At 41.4% G+C, this 22,671-nt stretch overlaps 1 protein-coding gene across 18 annotated transcripts in view; it reads right to left on the reverse strand.

Moving 5' to 3' along the window:
- Window positions 1–1,456: 1,456 nt before the first annotated feature.
- Window positions 1,457–22,671, reverse strand: part of LCOR (ligand dependent nuclear receptor corepressor) — a 136,727-nt gene continuing 115,512 nt past the window's right edge. For all 18 annotated transcript variants that reach the window (XM_057530437.1, XM_057530432.1, XM_057530440.1 and 15 more), the window contains one exon: window positions 1,457–16,205. In XM_057530437.1, the coding sequence (XP_057386420.1) occupies window positions 11,882–16,205 (4,324 nt within the window). In that variant the 3' untranslated portion in view covers window positions 1,457–11,881. The remainder of the gene's footprint in view (window positions 16,206–22,671) is intronic.

Genomic DNA, 22,671 nt, shown 5'->3' on the forward strand with positions numbered 1-22,671 from the left:
GGGATTTGGGAGGAAATGTAATGAACCAGGTACAGGACAGAAAACAGGTTAAAATAGGGTTGTAAGCTCAAGAGTCTGGAGAGGCCAGTAGGTTACTTACCTAAATGAGTCAAGTGGCCACATGCCCTTCAGCCCATCATCTGTACTGCCACTTCTGATAAAGCATCAGGGACAGAGACCTGGTTCCCTACTGTGAAGAGCAAGGGACAAATGGTAAGTGAGGCAGATTGTGATGACCTGAAGGGTGAGCTTTCCAATCCACCCAGCTTCAGCTGACTCTTACCACGCACTAATTTTGTCAGATCTTCGTTATCTTTTTTTAAAAGCTAGAAATCAATTTTTATGTAAACACTCAGTTTTAAAATACTGTTTTTTAAACACTGGCTACATAAAACACAACTGTCAGCCACCAGTCTGCAACCTGAGTTAGAGTAAAGTAAGTGGCACATTTCAGTTACAAGGAAATATCTAGCCAAGGGAATGGGCACAGCAGGCCTTGGCTTGGGGGTGGAGGGAGTCGAAGGGATGCCCAGGCTTCCAACTAGAGTTGCCACACTTCCCCATATTGGTGATAATGCATCTCTATCACCCCTATGTCCTGAGCCCTCAGAGTTCATTTTAGAGATGTTCCCTCACCCCAAGCCAGTCTGCATCTCTCATGTCAGACTCCAGTTATTCTACCACAGGATGAATACTGGAGGAAAAGAGGTCTATTTCAACAACGAAAAGTCCTCATCTGGAACAAGATAGTTCTCCAAATTCAAATTAAGAAGGGCGGCCTGACTGCCAGCTGCAGGGTTATTTCCATCGGGTGGAGTTCTGCGTGTCAATGGCCACTGTCAGATGAACTTGTTAATGAAATTGTGGCTGATTCCACAGGAATCACTGGCTCACTGGATCCCTAAATAGACTCATCTCCAGGAGAGTTGAAAGAACATAATGAAACGGGTCATGAGGCGAGTAAATGGAAGGATTTCCTGCCAACTTTCTGCCATACCCCAACATGGGCTCCAGAGAGCTGGGGTGCTGTGCACATCCCCCCTAACCTAGCAGTGGCATACCTGAGGTCAGAAGCGCAGATTCAATTGCTCCTTGCACCTCAGGATGAAGCACTGGCACCTTCCCGGTTCTGCCATGGGAATTCCCAAGGATCATCCATTGTGTTTTCTTTTTTTTTTTTTTTTTTTTTTTTTTTTTTTGTTTCCATTGTGTTTTCTATTCCCTGAAGTTAGGCATAACTCACAAAATGGCCACAGATCTAACAAACGATGTTCCTTTAAGTCCCAACATCAGTGGCCGAGGCAAAAGTAGTAAGCAGTATTGCTTTTTGGTTCCTTCTGGCAACTTACCAACTTTGCCGTAGGCTACAAGTTGAACGCTGGGCTTCAATGCGTTCCGTACCCTCTCCAGTAACTACACAAACACACTTTAATATCAAAGAACTTTAATACGCTGCAATAAAATAAGCGCCTAGGAAAAGCTCATGGAATAGATGTCAACGTTAGAGAAATCCCGCCCACACATCCTCTAGCTCCGTAACCCATCCCTCAAAACCAAACTAGAAAATCTGAAACAACAAAGGAAATCCTTCCAAGCTTGGATTTCAGTGAGGGCCCCTTTACCAATAACAAGAACACAGTTTCCTACAAGGTCTAATAGGAAAGTAAAACACAGAAGCACAAAAAGTCCACAAGATTTCAATAATTAAGAGACTTGGTACATATTCAAAGTTAAAATAACTCCAACTTTTATAGCTATACATATTGTTTTAAAGCAACTTAATATATTTTAAATTTCATATATACACTCTCAAAGGTTCTTCAGGTGAGGTATGTAAACATTGTCTAATGAAAAATTTTCAATGTTTCAAACCAACAAATTCACAGCATACATTGAATTTTCTTCCATAAAAGACACAGTATTTTCCTACACTCACTAACATAGTGGAAGTCCAGGCCCAAGGGATACATGCTGATCATCCGGATTACCGTTTGCAGAAATTCTCATTTCACTACTTTTGACAAGACCGCCTTCACACAGGTCAGGATCACACACTTGGTACCAGGAAGGAGCTAGGCCCTCTGGAGACTCTGTCCTTGGGCATCTGGATCTCTGGCTAAGACTCACAAGACAGCAAAAAGGAGCACATCTGAACAACTACGAGAATGACCTCGGCAATGACAACACTGGGAAGAACCAGAAAGACCTTTAAAGGAACGGTAGAGATTCATCTTAGAGCTCCCTGGATCCACAGCCGGATCAGCAGCCCTGCCCTAAATTCATTCTGAAGGCTGTGGCCTAAAACCAATAAAAACCCAACACGGCACCTGAGCTTCAGTTAAATTGCATGGGCCTCCTATGACCCCCTGGCCTCTCAAAGGCGTTAACTCTAGCCTAAAAGTAGGACCCTGGGCTGTGCTTTTCATACAGGTTGGGGTTGAATTTCTTAATATCATAATACATACGGGAAAATAATGCCATGAGTTCACAAAGATGACCAATGCCTGCACACAGGCACTGGCCAATGACCTGGGAGGAGCTCAATTTTGAAAACTACTTGTTCCCTGAGGGTAAACAGCAGGCTTCTATTGAGATTAAGTGAGGCTAATAAAGGGATTATTTATTACAAGGCCATAAGACTCCGGGAGCCTCAGGGAGGAATTCTATTTTACCCCACGTAATCTATAACGCCCCCCCCCCCCGCCCTCCCCCCACCACAAGAAGTAGTCACCTTCCCAAAGACACAACATAGGTCCGCTTCTTTCCTCTTGCTTGCTTCAGGCTCAGCAACGGAAAGTTTTATCCTAATGCACCCACTTCAATCTAAAAAAACACTAGTGAAAAATTCCAAACACCATCATAAATACAAAAGAGAAGACATATTCCAAAAGCCTAAAAAACTACATTATTCTATTAATGGTTATCTGGGTGTGGGGTATTTTTCATAAAGTTCAGGACGGTCACAAGGAGAGGCTGCTAAACAGCTTAGAAATCTGTTGGACTGAACACGCTGGGACGCTTGGAGAGGCAACTGCCCTCTTTGCACGAACCTAAATGATTTAACCCCAGACACGGAGGGGGCTTCAGATATTTCAAACTCAGGCACAGAGGAGGAGTACAGGAAATGGGCTAGCTCTTAAATGTAGCTCAGATACAGTCAAAGGACTTTTTATGGGCCATTTACATTTTTAATGTGAAAGGTTCTTACACTTATGCTATAGCCAAATGAGTTTTGCCTCAGCTAGATTCTGTAAACCCTACAAATTCATGGAAAATTGGTAATTTTTCAGTCTCTATGCCCAATTTTTGATGTGTCTGGTGCTGGCAGATTTCTCATCCATTGCTAGTGTTGTATGATGTGAAGGAGCGTGCAGACAAACAGAAGCAAAAATTCAAGTACAGCAGCCTCTCCAGCAAAGGCAAGAGGTCTTAGCAAGAGCTGTTCTACCCCCACCCTATCCTCTGAGACAAGGGCTAACGCAGAGCCCGGAATAAATGCTATTACCTAGAATCTTATTGCTTACAGGCAACACATCAGAAAGAAAACCTGGAAATCTGCTCTGCAGGTCTGGGGGCTGACCACTGACCAGTTTATCATACATATGTGTGTGTGTATAGATATATAATATATAACATAACCAGATGAGAAGAGGGAACGACTAAAACTTGGATTTGGTGTAACATTACAGATCAAATGCCCCAAACAGCTCTCAACCTGCTGGTTTTTGTTCTTTCTCCATGTGTGAACTGTGTTATGAAAGGAAGTCCACTGCTCAAAATATATTCTTCTACAATACTACAATGCAAACCAACATCACTCAGAACATGAATCTGTACACAGCACATGTAATAAATATTTTTTAAAAACTATTTACAACATTATTTCTCGTGAACATTTAGATGAGAGCAAAGTTTATTTCTTCCTGCAAAGGTTAAAAAAGTTTTGACTGTCTAGTTCAGTGCTAAATTCCCTGGCACCTAGTTACCCTTTCACATTTCCTCTTAAAATCAGATTTGCTTACAAATAGCATCTGAAAAAAAACATTCTCCAGCATTACTGTTCAAGTGTCTTCCTCACTTGTTTAGAAAAGACAAAGGGAGGCCATAAGTAAATATGCTAATTATGGTTCAAATGGATGACACAAATCCCTGTGTGTCGTCCCAAGCTCACCGCAGTCCTGGAGCTGCAGTTCTCAGTCCAGCCAGCCGGGCAGAATGAGAATCGTGACTCAGACAGGGGTGCCCAGGAATGGGGCACAGGGAAGAGGAACATGATGGGAAAGCATCAGTTCCATTACATTTATGGGTGCTGAATTGCAGACCAGGACTCCTGAGAAGTAAAGCTGCACACATCTTAGAGCAGATGGCCTCACTGTGTACCATCAGTATAGGTGGGCTGGCCCACATCTGCACAGACGCTGAGAGAGGGAGGAGGCAGCGAGCTGAGGCGCTCAGTACTCAGTCAAGGTGCGGAAGGAAACGTGCTTATCTCCCGTGGTTAACGAGAGTGGGAACAGGTCTTTCACGAAGGTGAGAAAGACTAAAATACATCTTAATGCTTTCTTTAGGCAACCAGTGGTTTCTCCATATCCCACAGGTATAGGTTTGTATTTCCTTGGGGTTACAACTAAGGCTCATCTCCCTGCACAGGATGTTGAAATCTACAGCTGAATGTACCAACTGTATATGCAAAAAGTGGGCTGCTGGAGGCAAGCCCCGATGCCATGCCTGGTGCAGCCACACCGACTGTGGGAGACCCCCTTTGTTCTGGGATGGGGTGACAGTGGGGATTGTGCTCAGGTTCCCAATCCAGTTGCATCTGCCTCAATACAGTGAGGGCTTCAAGGCTCACCCTTCTGCCTTCACTATGTTGTTTGGGGGTTCAGTGGCCGAGCATCGTAGCTGGGGAGGATGGGTTCTCTAGAAAGAACACTTTTTTGGAAAGCCCTTTTGACATTAATTTTTTTTGTTTGTTAAAATAAATACTTTCTATAGAAGCATTTGAACAGGAAAATACCACTATTTACACAGTGAAATAAATTTCACAGTGGTGTGTATAAATATGTATTATATATATGTATTTGAAATCATAGTCACATAGTCTCCTAGAACTATTAAGAATGCAGAAATCACTGGTGAAACTTATAACCTTAAGCTATAGTGGCTCTAAAACTAATCCCTACCTGTGGTATAAATATACAAAATTATGAAAATCTTGTTTGTATAGCATCTCTTCCACAAACTAGCTCCCAAATTCTACAGATTTAGCTACAAGACGACATGAAGTGTAGATTATAGAAAACGATTTGAGTGAGGAAGTTGGTAAGGTGACTAGCATTTGGACCCAATGGCTAACTACGAGAAGAAAAATAGTTATGAAAAGAAATGCTTCTAATACAACATATATATGTTCAGTGAAGCACTTGAGAAGTAGGAGACTTCCCAGAGAAGAAGCCTCCTGGAAGGGGGCTTGGGGCATAAGCAGAAGAGGGAAGAGGCAAGGTGCCAAAGGTGGGTCCTCAAAATGAGGTGAGTTAGGCCTGACCAGGAGCGGGCTTCACTGGCCAGGCCAGAGAGCTCTGAACTTCGGTCTAAAGCTGCTGGTGGGCTGACAAGGTGCCATCGACATGCTGGTATTTTTAAGAGAGCTGAGGATGGGTGATCTGGATTAGAGGTTCAGACAGGTAAAAAGACCAGCCATTTATATTCACAAGTTATGACCGAAGCTTGGGGAGTGATAAACTTGCAAATATACTGTACATGAATATACTGTATAGTTTCTGGGGGGTGAAACTAACATGCTCTCTGCCTGCCAGGAGAGGCACTATTCTAGGCTTTAAGTTCATGAGGAAATCCGTTTGTGTTGAGCACTGCTGTAGGGGAATATCTCTCCATGAGAGTCAAGTTCACCCTGACTCATAAACATGAAGACAACTGTAGTACTTTTAGTTTAAAAGACTTTGTACTTGTAGCTTTAACTAGTTATCCTAGTAGATCACATTGAATGTCCAAGATTCAACAAATACTCAATCCACAAAGGGAGATATATTTTTTTCTTTAATACACGAGCATTAGTCAGGAATAATGTGGAACAGCAGCTGTGTGCTAAGATCGAACAGGCAGAAACCGTGAAATCTAAAAGGAAAGAAATGTTGCAATGCTGGACTACATAAAGAAATAAGTTTGTGCCTAACTGGCCACACAATTTGATCTTGAATGACATATTGCAAGGGCCAGTAAACCTTTTCTTTAAAGGGTCAGGTAGTAAATAGCTTATATTTTAGGCTGTGTGGGCCACATGGGGTCTCTTTACTCTTTTTTTTTTTTTTAACATAACCCTTAAAAAAACAAGGTACAATGCATTCCTCCAATCTCTGGTATATTATAAAACCATGGGCAAGTGGTTCTTTTTTTAATAAGCAATCTACTTCCATGTGGCTTGCCTACTGAGCACCTCATGTTAAATGGAATGGTCCCAGGCAGGTGAGAAAGCCTCTGTGTCACTTTGCTCACTGGCGAGCATGACCGCACACCTGCCCCTCTGAGCACTAACATAAACCACCAAGGCTCTGGGAAAATGATCAAAAGGAAGGTAATGCAAGGAACTGGCCAGCTGTGGCTCAATTCCAAGGGCAGAAGCATGAGCAAGGACGCCTGCAAAGTGACTCAGGTGGTTCCCTGGAACATTGGAAGATGTCTTCCAATCTGTCCACTGTAGAATACAGCAGTTTGTTCTGACATTTCAAGGGATGAACTATATCGAAGGCTGTCTCAAAAGGCTTCCCATAATTCTGCTTGTATTAAATACAATCATCTTTTTATTTTCTCTTTCTCCCTGAAAAGGACTTGGGAGCAAGCCTGGGGTAGAGTATTTACTGCTGGGATGTGAGGATTGCTTTGCTGATGCCTTACATAGACATGATTTCACACTCAGAAAATTTTCCAATATTTCAGTGGATACCGAGCCATAAGAAGATAAAAATTCATAGTTAAGAATTCAAAATGATAATTATCTGTTTCAAAACAAACGGAACAGTCACTGTTTTAGAGCGACTGAGAAACAGATCCTTGAGTTTTGGGGGAGGGGAAGACAAAACCTTGGCAGTTGACAGGATTTAATCTAATCATCCATAACTTCTCAGTCACACTCAGGTTATAATAGGCTCCAATTTTCTATTAGTCTTTCTAAAGCACTTCAAGCCTCTATCTTTCAGTTATTGGCGTGCCTTTAATAAAATTATTTTGAAAGAAGAGTAGGTGACTGAAAAAAGTATCAGTGCCAATACATTTTTTATTTTCCTAGAAGCTGGCCAAAAATATTACATAATAAACAATGCCTTGGGTTTATGATTAGACTTTGTTTCCTCTCTGTGAAAAGGTTTTTCCATATCTAAATGTAAGGTTCAGAAAACTGAACATCCACCTAAAGTTGTCTCAACTAATTTTGAAAGAAACAAAATTTGGCTTACTTTAGTAATAAACAAGAAGTGAAGCCAGAGTCAGGTGTATGATAAAAACTGAATGAAAGGAGAGGCCCAGGCCACATCATGTTAGAACTCTGAATTCCTAGTTGCTCATGGATTCTGACTCTAGAGGTTAAGGTGGCCTCGATTTGGCCACTGTGATGGGTGATTCTAACAGGATGTGACGCTAAGGTAGCTCAAGTTTCAGGAGATGGTATCTGATGTGCTGTGGCAATATAATGTGTCTTTTTTGTAGCAAGAAAAAATAAAGACATGTAAAAAGAACAAAATTGAGGTAAGATAAGGAGGAAGGAGAAGAAAAGAAGAAGACAGGAGAAGAGGCAGAAGAAAGGAGAAGATAAACCAGGGAAGCTTTTTTTCCTGAAAAAAAGATTCTTTTCTCAAGCATGGGTCAGCAAACTTTTCCTTAAAGGTCCAGGTAGTAAATATTTTAGGCTTTTGTGGGTCATGTGGTCTCTGTTGCAGATGCCCAACTCTGCTGGAAAGCAGCCAGAGACAATACATAAACAAATGGGAGTGGCTATGTTCCAAAAAACTTTTATTTACAGAAGAATGACCAGCCCACAGTTTGCAGACCTGTGAAAGATCATCTGTCGGCCAAATGAGACCCTACATGGGCTGACCTAAAACCAAAAGAAGTGGGTGTGGCAACTTGGGCCAGCACCTTGGGAAACTCTAGCCCAGTCCCGGGGGCAGTGACAAGACGCCAGACTCACTGAGGGTGACACTACAGCATCTCCAGCTTGCCTCACATAGCATGTTGCCCTTTCCTACTTGGCTCTTAGGTCCATTGATCAACAGGCAAACTGCCCACAAATAATGGTGACAGCTTCAGTCATCACTACAGAATTCATCACAAGGGAGAAAAGAGTCCAACCTTCAATTCAAAATGACCATCTTGAAGTGATGTTTTACTGATGACCTGTCTGAACAGTGAGAAATTCACCTGCACAGTATGTGATGCATAGAGGATCCTATTAAAAGCACCACCTTTGTGAAAGGATGACTAACACCTATCTATACTACGCAGGAACAATGAGGTATGAAACCCACAGCCTAAGTTTGTTTTTTAAATAAGGCTTGTGTAGAAGTCTTTAATGAAGTACAGACACAGCAGAATTGGCCTACCTAAGGGAGCCAAGGGACTAGCAACTGCAGGTTAACAGACATTAATAACATTTGTATATAAGAAGCCTCAAAAGCAGAACAAAGGTTCATGGCCTTCCTGCTGCGCTGCAAGATTGCTACACGTCTGAGGAAGTGCTAGGGGTGAGGCCCTGGACCCCAACTGAGGGTACAGTCTCCATGCTGTCCTCCCAAACCCAGGGAGCCTCAGGGGATAGAAAATGGGAGATAGAAATGGGTCTCCTGAAGAGGGCCCACCTCTGGGGAGCTATGGTAGAGCTTCAGTGATTGCTTCCCAGGTGTCTTCCAGCTCTTCCAGAAGCTCAGAGGAAATACCAATGTTCTCTGGTCATCAACATCAGCTCCAACAGTCACTTCACTGAGTACAGGCCCAGGAGGAGAATTCCTTTCACATTTGGAATCCAGAAGGTGGGACAGACTGCCTTTGCATCGAGTGGCAAGCCACACTGTGACAACGGCTATAGGAAGGAGGTCTTTGCAAGAGAGGGAAAACAAGGGGAGACTTGAGATGAAACCAAGGCTTGGAGGTGTCTGGGAGACAGGTTTGCCAGCATCTGTTGTAAGTGTAAAAGGGCTTCCAGAGTCGGCCCTCAAGTTTGCTTTTTTTTCTTTCTTCTATTAGTAAAGTTAACTGAATCAGCAAAAATGAGATTCAACAAATATAAAAATAATTCTAAACTTTTAAGTGTCTTAATTGTGTAGAATCCCAGTCTATTTAAATGTGGTCTACTATAAAGTGTAAGTTGATTTTAAAGATGATCCATTGCATTGTAAGGTGTATAAAATGAATACATAAACATTGATACCTTATCTCAAATGCCGCCTAGAATGGGAGAGAAGGCTATTATCTTGAAGTAAGCTTTTAAAAATGAAAAAGAACTTAGAAAAGTAATGGAATGAATTATCAACCGGCAACTGGAAAAGTACCACCCACTTACAGCCTCACATCCCTAACCTAATGCAAGCACCCTTCCAAAGTGGTCTATATGCAGCTAAGGGGGCACCTTGAACATATGTACAGGGATCAGCACACCTGACACGGGCAAACCGCCACCGTTTAAGTCACCGCAAAAACAATATCCAGTGACGACTATATGAAAAGACTTTTTAAAAACTTTAAAACCACTTTTATAGATTAAATGAACCTACTTAAAACAGGTTAATGCTTCTGTGCAACTTAATGCTGAGAAAGGTTGCCAACATACACACTCAGCAGTTTCATTAATACAGGTAGCTCCTGAATGGCCAAAGTCAAAGATACTAAAAAGGAAAAAAAAAAAAAAAAAGACTCATGGGATAGAGGAGACACTAGGAAAAAAAATCAAGGCTTCATGGAAGATAGTAAACTTCACTATCTATAAAATTCAACACAATTTTCAGTTTCCCATGAATCAAATGCTTTTCTCCAGTCCTATCCAATCAGAAGTTTTCATTATATACAGCAAAACTTTAACAGAATGGGTAGAAAACCTGTTTTATCATGATTTGAATGAACTAATGCATGAATAAAGGTACCTCTGGGTTAATCCAAACAGATCTGAAGCAATATGAATGGAAACATTTTTAATAAAAAGGAGAGAGTAGCAGCTATCCATACAAGCCTATTCTGGGGAGAGAGCATGTTAGAGAAGCTGGCTGAGGCTTTAGCAACCAAGTCTTACTGGTAGAGTGGCCCAATGGAGATGTCGAGTACACACTATGTTATAATGGAGCAATGTTATAGGCACCAAGGTAAAGCCAATGTACCCATCTTAGACCTCAAACAACATCAATTACAAATATTGCAGCTCGCACTTTTGAGCCATGAAACAGAGCCTGACATGACAGAGGCCACTGTGATACTACAAGTATTAACTGCTAGTATGGTGCTAACCGATCAGAAAGGGCACCTACTACTCTAACCATGTACATTTCACATTGGAATACCAGCTGAACATTAGCTCCTGGTACAGGGGTGTGTATGGGCACACCATGAGATGTTGGTGCTACTTTCTCCAACTGCAAGGTTGCTCTGACCTTTATACAATTCTGTGTTGTTTACACCTCTCTGAGTCTGCTGCCATAGTGATTTGGGGGATACTCATACAGACCCTGGGCTACATTTAAGTCATCTGGCATATGCTAATGACTCAGCTCATGAACACCCTATCACACTGCATGGAGAAGAAAGAATTTTACTGTAAAACTGGGATTGGGAGACATTTGTGGCTTATATCCACATGCAAATGCACCCAAACATACACACACACGTCTTAAACTTTTCTATTACTGAAAATAACATTTTGGCTTTCTTTGACTATGGAAGTACTCAGGGCAAGGAAAAAATCAGAACAGTCACTCTTATCCTAATTGTCAAATTACGGCTACAAGATGGAAAAAAGATCCTAGTTTTGTTTTTTTTTCCCCCAAAGTAGGATGAAAACCTCATTAGTGTGCTAGCAATCCTGCAAGGCCAAAAATGAAAAGGATGATAAGAATCAGTAATGCAAATAATTTGGGGGATGTGAATAACTTTTAGAGCCCGTAAATCAATATTAACACCTTGTGACACACCTCTTGTCCCATGGGCACATAATTTAGAATACATTTCTTCAAATGACAAAAGATCAGAGATGAGTGACCAACAATGAATATGAATTTTTAAAATGGGGTAACAGAAATATTAATCTTTTATAATAATTATAAATTCCCTCTGCATTCTCCACATACCATAAAAATGATTTGGTTTAGCTTGCAAATACCATTTAAACAAACAAGACAGAGGGAAGTTCACTGCTGGGGTTTGCAAAGAGGAGCATCTGTTCACGTACAGATACTGCAGGGTGGCTGCTGAAAAGCTACTTTGATGTGCATGATGGTGGTCTTCTCGGCTACAGTACAAGTGCTTGTGCATCAAGTATAAAATACAAGCCTTTAATCACATAGATCAGCTTTTTAGCTTTTGTAAATTTAAAAACAAAAAGGATAAATAAGGCACTGTACTTTTAAAAACTAAAACTGCTTGGTTCCAAGTTTAAAACCCAAGGAACAACCAGAATATAATATATAACTTCCCTTACTCAGCCTCAGAGAAAGACTCTGCAAGTTCCCTTCTCCATCTGAGACGCAATTTCTGACATCTTAAATTGTGGTGTTCTCCATTAACTGCAGATTTGAAAGGCTTGATAAGCTTATAAAAGCAGATTTAGTTAATGCAAAATAAAGGGTTACTTCTATAGAACAGTTTTAACACTTGAATACTGCCCTTCCAATCACTTTGTATCCATCCGCCTCCGTTTGCTGTGGGAAGAGTCCAGCTTTGCCTTCAGCTTTCGCTTTCTCTGGGCTGCACTGTTCTCTGGGGTTTTCGTCGAGGGTCTGGCCCGAGTCTTTCCACTGCTCTGCTTCCTATTTGTGGCTTTCTGTGGCCTTGAAGAGGACTCACCTGCCCCTTTTTGCTTTGCAGGTTTTGTCACCATCTCCGAGGGGGAGGGCTGGGTAGGCCTTTTGTTTGTATTCTCTTTTTCTTTCCTGGAGGGAGGGCAGCTCTTCCCAGGTGACTTTTTAGGGATCTTCACTTTCCTCTCTTTCAAAGTCGTCTTTTTGGGCAGTTGGCTGATTCTGTCCCTTGCAGCTGGCTTCTTGGCAGCGGGGGCTCTGGTGGATCCATCAACGTGCTTTTCTTTGCTGGCCTTCATCGCAGCTCCCTTGTCCTTCCTGTCCTGAGTGCTGCCGCCTTCTGTCCTCTTGCGTTTATTCTGAACTTCTGCTTTCGGCGAGATTTCAGACATCTGCTTCCCTTTCCTTCCCTTCATTCCATCGGTACTCTTGGGCTTAACAGGAAACCCATCTGCACCTACTTGCAGGGCAAGCTTGGGGGACATCAGAGGGTTGATGCATACACTCTTACAACTCTGTTTACTTTCCACAGCCGGACCAAATGGGCTTTCCGCTTTCTCGTTCTTGATCAAACGCTGCTGGGCTCTGAGCTTTCCTCGAATGTTGGAATATTTTCTAAGGATCCGGGTACTGGCAGGGGTGGGTGAGTTTGTGGGAGGATGGCTATTTCTACCGTCCTTGACCTCCTCTATGCTGTCTTCAGGGTTGGGGCTGAGGCTAACGTCACTGTCATCCTCCGGCGCCACTTGGTCAGGATCCTCTCGAAATTTAGCCCAGAGCTTCTGTGTTTTCCAATTGTTCCTAGCAGGAGTAGCTCCGGGAAATTTCTTCAAGTGTTTTTTCAAGCGTTCAGCCTGTAGTGAACTGGGGTACAGGCTGGAAGGAGAGTACTTCTGAAGAGGATGCTTGACAGGTGGGATGTCTCCTGGAAGACGAGTATTGAGCTTCTTCACAATTACCAGAGACCGGGTTTCAGTTGTCTCTAAGAACCACTTGCAAACATTAGATAATTTAAAGTTTGTCATAAACAGCATCTGAACAGGAGAAAACTTTTGAACCTCCAGTGAACCCCGACATTTCCGTGACCTTTTCTTGCTTTTCCAAATTTCCTTCAGCTTATCTGACTTGTTCCTTGCTCTTGGTGTTGGCTGGGCTTCTTTCTCCAGCTGGATCCAGCCCTTCTGAACTTTCATGTACTGGGCATTGAAGTTGGCGATGAGCTCTTGGTTCTCCTCCTCAGCACACCATTCTACAAACTTTGGCTGGTCGTCTACCATTGTGTCCACCTCATCCTCGTCTACGGGATCTCCACTCTCTGAAGTTTCATTTTCCTTTGGGATTGTGTTTCCTTGTGCTGCTTCCTTTTCGGAAGTCACTTTCATAGTATCCAAGGAGTCCAGAGCATGAGCATGTCTTAGGTTGTAGGTTGAGGAGGTCAGTCTTGTAAGCCTTGGGACCCATTTTGGGGGCCCAGCAGCGTCATCACTTCTACTACTTGACAATCCAACTGTGCTAGATAGCACGTCACTATCATCATCTTTATGCGGGCTGTCTGCACTATCTATATTATTTACAACCTCTTCCGTCTCTTGTGCAGGAATAGGTCCCGGCTTCTCTTTTGATTGTTCTGGGAACGTACAAGGAATGCTTTCAGAGGGGTCTTGAGTACTGTTCTCACCTAATTTAGACTGAACATAGATTTCCAGTTTCTCTCCAGGCAGGGGCTGGCCAACTGTGGCTAAGGGATCACTGCTGGGGAAAATACCTTCTTCTTCCCCCTTGACTTCTTTTGCTAGCATGTTTTTAAAAGTCTGCCTGGTGATCATCCCACCTCCTTCGCCCTCCTGCTCAGCATCTTTCTCAGAGGGGTTTTCTTTGACATTTGGGTTTTCAGTGTCCTCCAGAGCTTTTGTATGGAAACCTTCAGTCAGGAAGCTCTCAGGTGCTGTCCCACCAGGATACCCTTCTTTTTTAGAACGTTTTGCACCAGGATTTTTAGAAACCTTGATCTCAGCACAAGCAGAGGAAGAATCTGAACTTTGATTTCTTAGGCACCTATCGGCAGAGGAAGAATCTGAAAGTTGACTTCTTAGGCACCTATCAGAGGCCTCGGGGAATTTTTTACCTTTTTTCTTCTTGTCCAGATTCTCTTCAGGTGAGTCAATGTTTTGACCACACATATCTTTTTCTGGAGGATGTTTTACATCACCATCCTCTCCCTCGAATTTTCCTGTACCACCTGGTGCCTCCCTTTCCTCAATTTCACTGGGGTTTTCATTAGTCAAAGTGCTGCTTTCCTTCAAGAGTGGGTCAGTATCTAACTCCTGAGTGTCTTCGGTCTCAGCCTCAGTACCGATGCTTTGGTCTTCCTCAGCCTTTCCCAGGCTTGTGGGAGGCTCCAAGCCCACTGGGGGACTTTGATTTTCTGAGCACAGAGGACTTTCCTCTCTACTTACTGTTTCAGGAGGGGAACAAGGCCTAGGAACAACATCTTCACTGCCTCCCTCAGAAAGGCTCTCTGTGGAGGGAAGCAGGGGACAGTCTTGGGGTACACTCATCTCCTTTGTATCTAGCAGTTCAACTGGCTGTTGATCTCGTTCAGGGGAAGATATCCCACTTCCTGTGGGAGCTGAGACCGCGGAGCTGCCTTCTGGAAGATCCTCTTCAGGAAGGTGAGCAGGGAGAGACCACACTGGGCTGGAGGCTGCTGTTTCCTTTGATCTAGAGGAGCTGCTTGGGTTTGCGTTATTTGTCACAGGGCAAACCTCAGGCTCTTGAGATTCCTTTTCAGATGATGCATCTCTGTCTCCTTCCTTGAGGGAGGTTATTTCTTTACTAGGTTCTTCAGGGTTGTCTTCTCTGGGATGCTGCACATCTATTGTAGGCTGAGGTGCTGAAATGATAAGGGTCTGCTTGGGAGTGACCACTGCCTCGGAGGCCAGTGTTGAGCAGCTTGCTTTTTCTTGGGAGTGTAAATTCCTGGCCAGTGTGCGAACAGTTGGCAGCTCACAACAATCACCATTGAAAAAGTATCCTCGAGTACTCTTCCTGGCTGTTTTCCGAGAAGATAATATCGATCGTTGATTCTCAAAGTGGCATTCTGTTATTGGCTGGCTGATATAAACGACATCACATTGGTTATCATAATCGTTTATCCTCAACCCTGATGCCCTTTTACTTTTCCGAGCTGTCTTAATGGAGGTTGAAAGCATCTTGGTTCGTGAATGTCCATTAGATGCTTTGTGTACAGGTGGCATGGGGCTGGGGGCTAACCAACCGTCTTTGGAATGATCAAACTGGCTCTTATCACTGGGCTGTAAGTGGTAACCCATTTTATTTCTTCCTAATGAGTGAAGATGGTTCTCTTGCTTTGGCCTTGAATCTTGTTCACTTGCCTCTAAGTCCTGGCGTAAAGGTGTTTTTGAGCTACACTGTAAAGCATTCTCTTTGTCAGCAGTTCTAGGTGAATTCCCCATAAACCCTGAGTCCCAAGCCTCTTCTGATAAAGCTTTGAATGAATTTCTTTGAGAAACAATACAGCTGTTGCTCTCCTCACTATTCTCAGTTGCCACTTTTACTGCAATTAGATTTTCTACTAAAGCTGAACTCTGCACGTGGTCTTTACCATCCTTGCATATTTTCACATCTGTGTCTTGCTCCTGTCCAGTGGTTTGCCCCTCCAAGCTCTTAGAGATGTGGTGGAAGTTTACTGAGGAAGAATTAGATGCAGTGAGGTATCCCAGAGTGGAACTATCCATTGAATTAGGTTTAGTGGTTGGAAGTTCAGAGGAATCTTTTTGGACAACAGTCAAAGTATTCTCTCTTCCATCTACAGAGTTTGTCTCGGGAGGAGGCTCCTTTAGGGCCTGTTCTGTCAAGTGTTGAGGGCTGTGAGAGCCTGATGAGTCTACGAACAACTCTACAGAAGTAGAAGACTTCATATTGAGACACATAGCATCCTTTTCCTTATGTTTGGTGCCAAGCTGGGCACAGCCAGCATTGCAGGTGGAGGCATCCATTGTTCCAGAATCCGAAGGTGGCAGGTCCTCGGTGCCTGGCTGAGATTCAGTGTACAGATCGTTCAGAACACGAATGAACTGCTTCTGATGATGAGTGCACAGTTTGACCATAAACTTCTCCAGTGGGGACTTCGACTGATTGTTAGAATCTACTGCTATTGCCTCTGCTGAGTTCTCACTAGACAGACAAAAAGAAAGAAGAAATTAGTACGGTTATTTTCCAAAGAACTATTTTTACATTATGAAATTCATCAATGTTACTCATGTTGTACAGAGAATTGACACTCTGGCCAAAGCTGGTTCTAAGTGCCCATATGCTTTTTATTCAATAAATGAGGAGCATTTACTTCATTAAAATATAAGGCCAGCTCTGTTATATTCTCAATTTTTAGTGACAACAACTTTCATACTTTTAAAGTGATTATTCACAAATAATTTTTATCTTATAGAGAAGAAATATCATTGAAAAGAAATTTTTCTTCAAAAATTAAAATTTTGGCCACATTATTAACTTCAGTTAGTCAACATACACTTTGGTTTTAGGCCTGAGTATTCCTGTTAAATAATCACTGGCTCATAGCTCCACAACACTGAAAAAAATTCAGACACACTGTATTACAAGTCTTGGTTTAGCAATACTTAGAAAAATTACAGTTTTAAATGGTTTCTCAGCTTGGCCAATTGGCTGGACTCTATAATTCTGCAAACAGTGATGCAGGAATCCTCCTAACCCTTTGGGGCATGGAGGAATAGAGATCAATAATTTCACATTTCAGATACACTGAAAGATGAATGACAAACAATTCCTAACTCCTACCCTCTAAATGAGGACATAGATGTGAAATTACATTGTAAACCATAAGGCCCTGTCAATGCAAGATAGTAGTATTGTCGCTTCTCAAGCCCCACATATTACATTCTCCTAGACCTTCAATAAACATTTTACAGTAATCCACAGGAAGCCAATTCTATGTTCAAGAACACTTTTCAACCATTTCCGTAAATTATCTAGGACAACTCTTAGAGTTTAATCAGGATAGTGGGGAAGGCAGAAAAAGGATGATACTAGATTGAGGACAGGCTAAAGGCAATTTCTGCCTAGATAGCCCAGTGTTTTCAAGAGCTGTTTTGTATTTCTGGATGTCGGGATTTTACTAAGCCCATGCAGTTGGTGTGTCCCAGTTTTCTGGAGCTTTATACAACTTCTCAATCTCTCTCTCTCTCTCTCTCCCGCCTAATTCCTTAGGAGACTATTATCAGACTCCATGTAACACAGCAAAGCACCAAGGGCAGCTTAATAAATGTGTGCTGAACAGATGTTGTTTGATAATATCTTCCAGCTAATTATTTTTTCTTCAATCTTTGACTTTATCTCCCAGTCAGGAAGTGCCTTTATAGGAAGGTGTACCCTAGACAGCCTACATTGGCCTCCTACCTCCCTACCCTCTTCTGGCCTCTGAAGCCGTGTGGTTTTAGTGGAAAGAACACAGATTGTGGAATATGAAAAACCTGTATTCTTCTTGTAGCTCTGACATTTACTAGCTATAAGATCTCAGGCAAATTACTTAACCTCTCTGAACCTTGGTTTCCTTATCTGTAAGCTGGAACTGAGTATCAATATTTCAAAGGATTGTTGTGAGATATTAGATTACATAAAGCACAAAGCACAAAAGAGCAGGTGCTCAATTTTACTTTCTCTGTTCCTGACTCATGCAGATTTTTAAGACCAAGTGGTGAATAAAGCTGAAACATGTCTAAATACAAAACAAAATAACACCGAGAAACTATTAATCCAATCTGTTATTTAAACTGTTTTGCAAGAAAAAAGGTTACACTGTGTTTTTATTTTCACAACTAGCAAGAGAGCAGTTTTCTTTAGTGATGCCATGGGTATCTGAAAAGGCCTACATTAGACTACAGATTAGAAAAACTAGAAATGTCTTAGAAAATGCCTACACTTCAATGTGAAACTGATCACTGAATTGTGAATAAACTAAGAAAAAAGATTATTATAGAAGCATTATAACAGATGCATGGGTATGCTGAACATGTACATGCTGGCTATGGGGCCAAAATCTAACAAAGAGACGGAAAGACCAAGAGCAACTGGAAAAAAACTGACTGAACAGGATACTTATGATATGTATATTTTTCTGTCTATATACTGTCCTTCAGTAAAAAGTTTTAGAAAGGAAATATCTGGAAGATCAACAGGAAGAAGTTCCTCCCTTCCTTTAGAGTCGGGGAGACACCAGTGACACTCTTGGGTGAGTGACAGCAAAGTCATTTCCAACTCTCGGACTCAATGAGATATACGTGGGAACTTAACAAACTCCTCCTGCAGCTGCAGACTTTGTAGCTCACGGGGAAGTCAGGAGGTCCCTACTGAAGGGATCCCTTCCAGGAGGTACCTTGTGTCCATGTCCATCACGTGTTACTAACAACATAATATGTGTCACAGGATATAGTACTGGGAGACAGTAGAGAGTAGTCTACCCTTTACTAGTTGTGTGACCTTGGCCAAAACACTGAACCATTTTGGGTCTTAGTGGAGCACCTGCCCCATCTACCACTTAGGATTGCTGCAAAAGAAAACCTACAAAGTTTACACAAATACTAGTTACCATTACTGTCAGCCAATCACATTAAACATGCTTCAATAAGAATAACTCAGAGACCAGGAATGTATATTAATACTTTTTACAACCCCCGAAAGAGGATTTTCTAGATAATGAAAGTTTACCCTTCAAGTACCAAACATTTAAAAATTTTAAGTATTTTTGATGGAAGTTTTTAAAAAATTATATCCTCCTCTGAACACAATTTATTCTTTCTTAATGACTCAGAGTCATTACCATGTACACTATTATTGAAGCTTGGCTATTATTTTTATTATACTGAACTGAAATATATTGATAGTTTTGGGGGCTACTCAATTAAGTAAATCTACTGCCTAAATACAAAGAAGTCACAGTGGCAGTCTGTATTTTATTAAAAATCTGTCTGCATTTTATTAAAAATCTTTCTTCTTATTGGCCTCCAAATAGCAGCTGTGTTTAGGAGTCCCACTTTTACCTTTAGCTGAGTACTTTTGCTCACTAGCTGAGAAACCAAATCTCAAGTGCTAGACTGGTACTTTAAGTGAAAGTAAACAAGCTCTGAATGAAGGCTTGAGGAAGAGTTTTGTGAGTAAACCACATGGATCTTCTGACAACAACTTCAACTGCTCAGAGCCCTTTATTTCTGTTTTTGGTTCTTGGATGTGTTCCTGCTATTTCTGAGATAGATGGCTACAAATAAGTGAGATATTACTGCCTTTTCAATGCATCAAATACACTCTAAGTATATTTTAGCAATACAAGAAAAGAGAAAAAAGGTTGACAAAGATCTATGAGAAGGATTAAGAAATGCCATGGCATCTTATTGTAGAAAAGACTAAAGAGAGAAATAAATGGTTCTCCCCAACTCAAGAAGTGCACTCATGTGAAAATGTTCTGGACACTGCTTCATGGCTGTGAAGCCATGGCTGTGCTCTGGAAGCAGGCTTTGGTGTTTGAAGTTAACAACATGCTATGAGATTCATGAAATCAAGGTGTGTGCCCAATAAAAGTACAGAGAGCTCTGAAGAAAAACTGAGGAAGCACTTTCTTCTAAAGCGATGCTCACAGACAGTAAAAAACTGAATAATGATTAATCCTTGGATGATACCTAACTTCCTTTATGGTTATGAAACTTGGATTTGCTGCTGTCCCACATGTTTCAATAATTTAATAGTGATTTAATATTTTAGTCACCCCCAAGCTAATGTAAGGTCTTCCAAAGGGCCATGCAATCAGCTCTGAAGCAATGATTGTGACAATACGGCTAGTCCCCAAGGACAAAACAGTCAACCAACCACCAGTAGGTATTATCTATTTCACAGCATCATGGCAAGGGGAAGTGGTGTCTTCACAACTAAGGCATACTGAAGAAACATTGTTAGTACCACTGAACTCTAACCTGGAACAATGCAGTACAGCATTTGGAGGCTGAAAAACAGCAACACAGAGGCGGACACAGACTACACCAACCTTAAAACGCATTTATAGCAGTGGTTTGGGGAAGCTCAGGAGATGAAAAGATTAAAACTGAAAATGGCAACCTTGCTTGAGAGAAAGAGAAATCAACAAAGGGTCGTTTTGTGTGTATTTTCCTGGTAAAAAGGATCAGGGACAATGTACTGGTGAACCACAGGTCACCAGAGCAAGCAGTTGGGTGCTCTTTATCAGTTACATCCTTGGCCACCTCAAAACTATCAACCTGGAGTGACTATATCACTTCCTGAAATCCTAAGCTATAGTGGTTTGTAAAGTTCTTTGGCAATGATCAGGGGTTTTGTATATTTACCCTATAATTTTTATCTTTTACTGACTTAATTTGTCTTGTGTTTGTCTTAGCTTTCCAAGTAGATGTAAGCTACTTGAGTGTAGGTAGGGGCCACATTTCATGTTTTTCTGTTTCCTCTTAGCAAAAAAGAGGGGGAGGGAAAGGGAGCATCAATGATGCTTCCTGAGTTTGCTTCTTGGATTTTCTTCCTAGGTAGCACCATTTACTGAGATAGGAACACAGGCAACGAAGCTGGCAGCTGGTGATTGTTGGGGTATATGTATCTGAAGAGTTCTGTACACATTGAGTTGAAATGTTTATAAGATGCTGAATCGGAGATATCTGGTAGGCAACTGGACACAGGTATGAGCCCACTAGTAGCTTCACTTGAATATGAGAACCTTCACATTAATACTAACCTTTGTCCAAGTGTCATTAAATGGGCCCTGTTATAATAGCTAACTTTATAACTATAGTAATAAAATTACTTTTGACTGTGCTTCTAAATTACCCAGCTTCCTACCTTATTTGATTTTCTCTGGAAGTTTTTTCAATAAGACCTATGTTTAGATGAATTTTAATTTCGTATCATTCAACTACTTAATTTAAAAAATTAACATCAACTTTTTAAAAGTTTCATTCTATTACTCTTTTTTCAAGTTTTAAGAAAATGGGTGCTAGCCAGCTTTGCCTGAGTTTTAAACAGCTGGTCTTTACTTTGGCTCCTAGTTATTCAATTCTTCCCATAGCCTTAGGCCTTGAATAGAGCCTAAATACAACATTTGTCCTGATTTACTCTCAGACAGTAAGTAGGGAAACCAAAGAGGGGTGAGCTTCTGTCCTACAGACTACTCACTCCTACAGACCACACTTAGGTCAACTCGACCTGAGAAGCACTGTTTTATTTTTAGTTCAGTGATTATAGTTGGCATCATATCTGACTATATTAGATTTTTACAAGAATGGTAATTCATCACAGATTTTGAAATAACTTGTTTGAGTTCACGTTTCTTCTGCTCAGTAACAGGACACTCTCTAATAGTTAAAGTCAATTGTTTATCAGTCAGAAATACTTCACCACCACCACTGAAGAGCAGTAAAAGCTTAGGGACTGGTAAATGGGAGGAAGGGCTATAGAAGAAGGAAACTACCTGGATTAGTTCTGTTTCTCTCCTTGGTGAAAAGTGGCCTATATGACCTTGACCGATTTGTCTTTCTATCCCCAATTCAATGCCTAATTCTTAAGGGTGTGGTAAAAGGATAAGATAATATTCATAAAAAACTTTGAAAGGCACAGTTTAAGAATGATGTATTGTTTCACAACCCTATCTTTAATGATTTACTCAATGATGTTTTTCTAGATCAGAGGTTAGACATAGCTGAACTCGCCTACTTTGTCAATACCGCCGCAATACTTAAATCTCCAAAGGAAAGCATTCCTGTGGTTAATATAAATGGTGGATGGTCAATGCCTATGTTCTCTTAGGGTAAAAGATCAAATAGAGAAGAGATGTGGTAGAGAGCTGAAATGACAATTTTAAGAGTCTAGAATGTGGGACTGATGGATTCAGGTAGTCTCTCAGTATCTGCTCTGTAACTACCAATCATCAATGCAACATCATTGATGACCAAAATATATTCTTTTTGACTGAAAAAGATCAACAGAGAGAGTGAATGATGTTTGGATGAGAGCTAATCTTAGAAGGAGAAAAAGATAATCCCAGGAAAACAGAAGGGGAGAGAAAGCTTGAGACAATACTTTAGACAGAGTGGACCAAATAGTTAAGAGTTGTAAATTAATTTAGCTTGATTCTCTTTAAATACAGGAAAACATAAAAATGCATTGTTAGCCCTGCTTAAAGGCAGTAAGAGTTGTAATTTTTGCCAGATAATAATCTGAAATTATGTTCCCTAATTCCTTACTTCTGGTCCTTTAAGCACAGAAAATATAAGTATGTTCAAGGGCCTGGATAAGTCTGCTAACAAGTCCTCACTCTTCACTGGGAAATGCATCTACCCTTGGCTATTTCACATCTCTGTATCTTTCATACCTGGATACAGGAATACTCTAAGGGCTATGACAAAACTGTGAGTGTGTGTGTAGTGGAGAAGACGAGCATGGGGTATGGAGGTTTTTCTTCACTGTCTAAAAGGCCATGTATAGTTGTATGTGTAAACTACTGAACAATCAAGTTTTCTTTCCCTAGAACTGAACTAGGAGAAACAGTAAAAGGGTAGGCAAAGGTGACATAGAAAAGTGAGAAATAAAGTTCTTAAGA

Source organism: Balaenoptera acutorostrata, chromosome 16 (genome assembly GCF_949987535.1).
Source record: "Balaenoptera acutorostrata chromosome 16, mBalAcu1.1, whole genome shotgun sequence".
NCBI classification, from domain to species: domain Eukaryota; kingdom Metazoa; phylum Chordata; class Mammalia; order Artiodactyla; family Balaenopteridae; genus Balaenoptera; species Balaenoptera acutorostrata.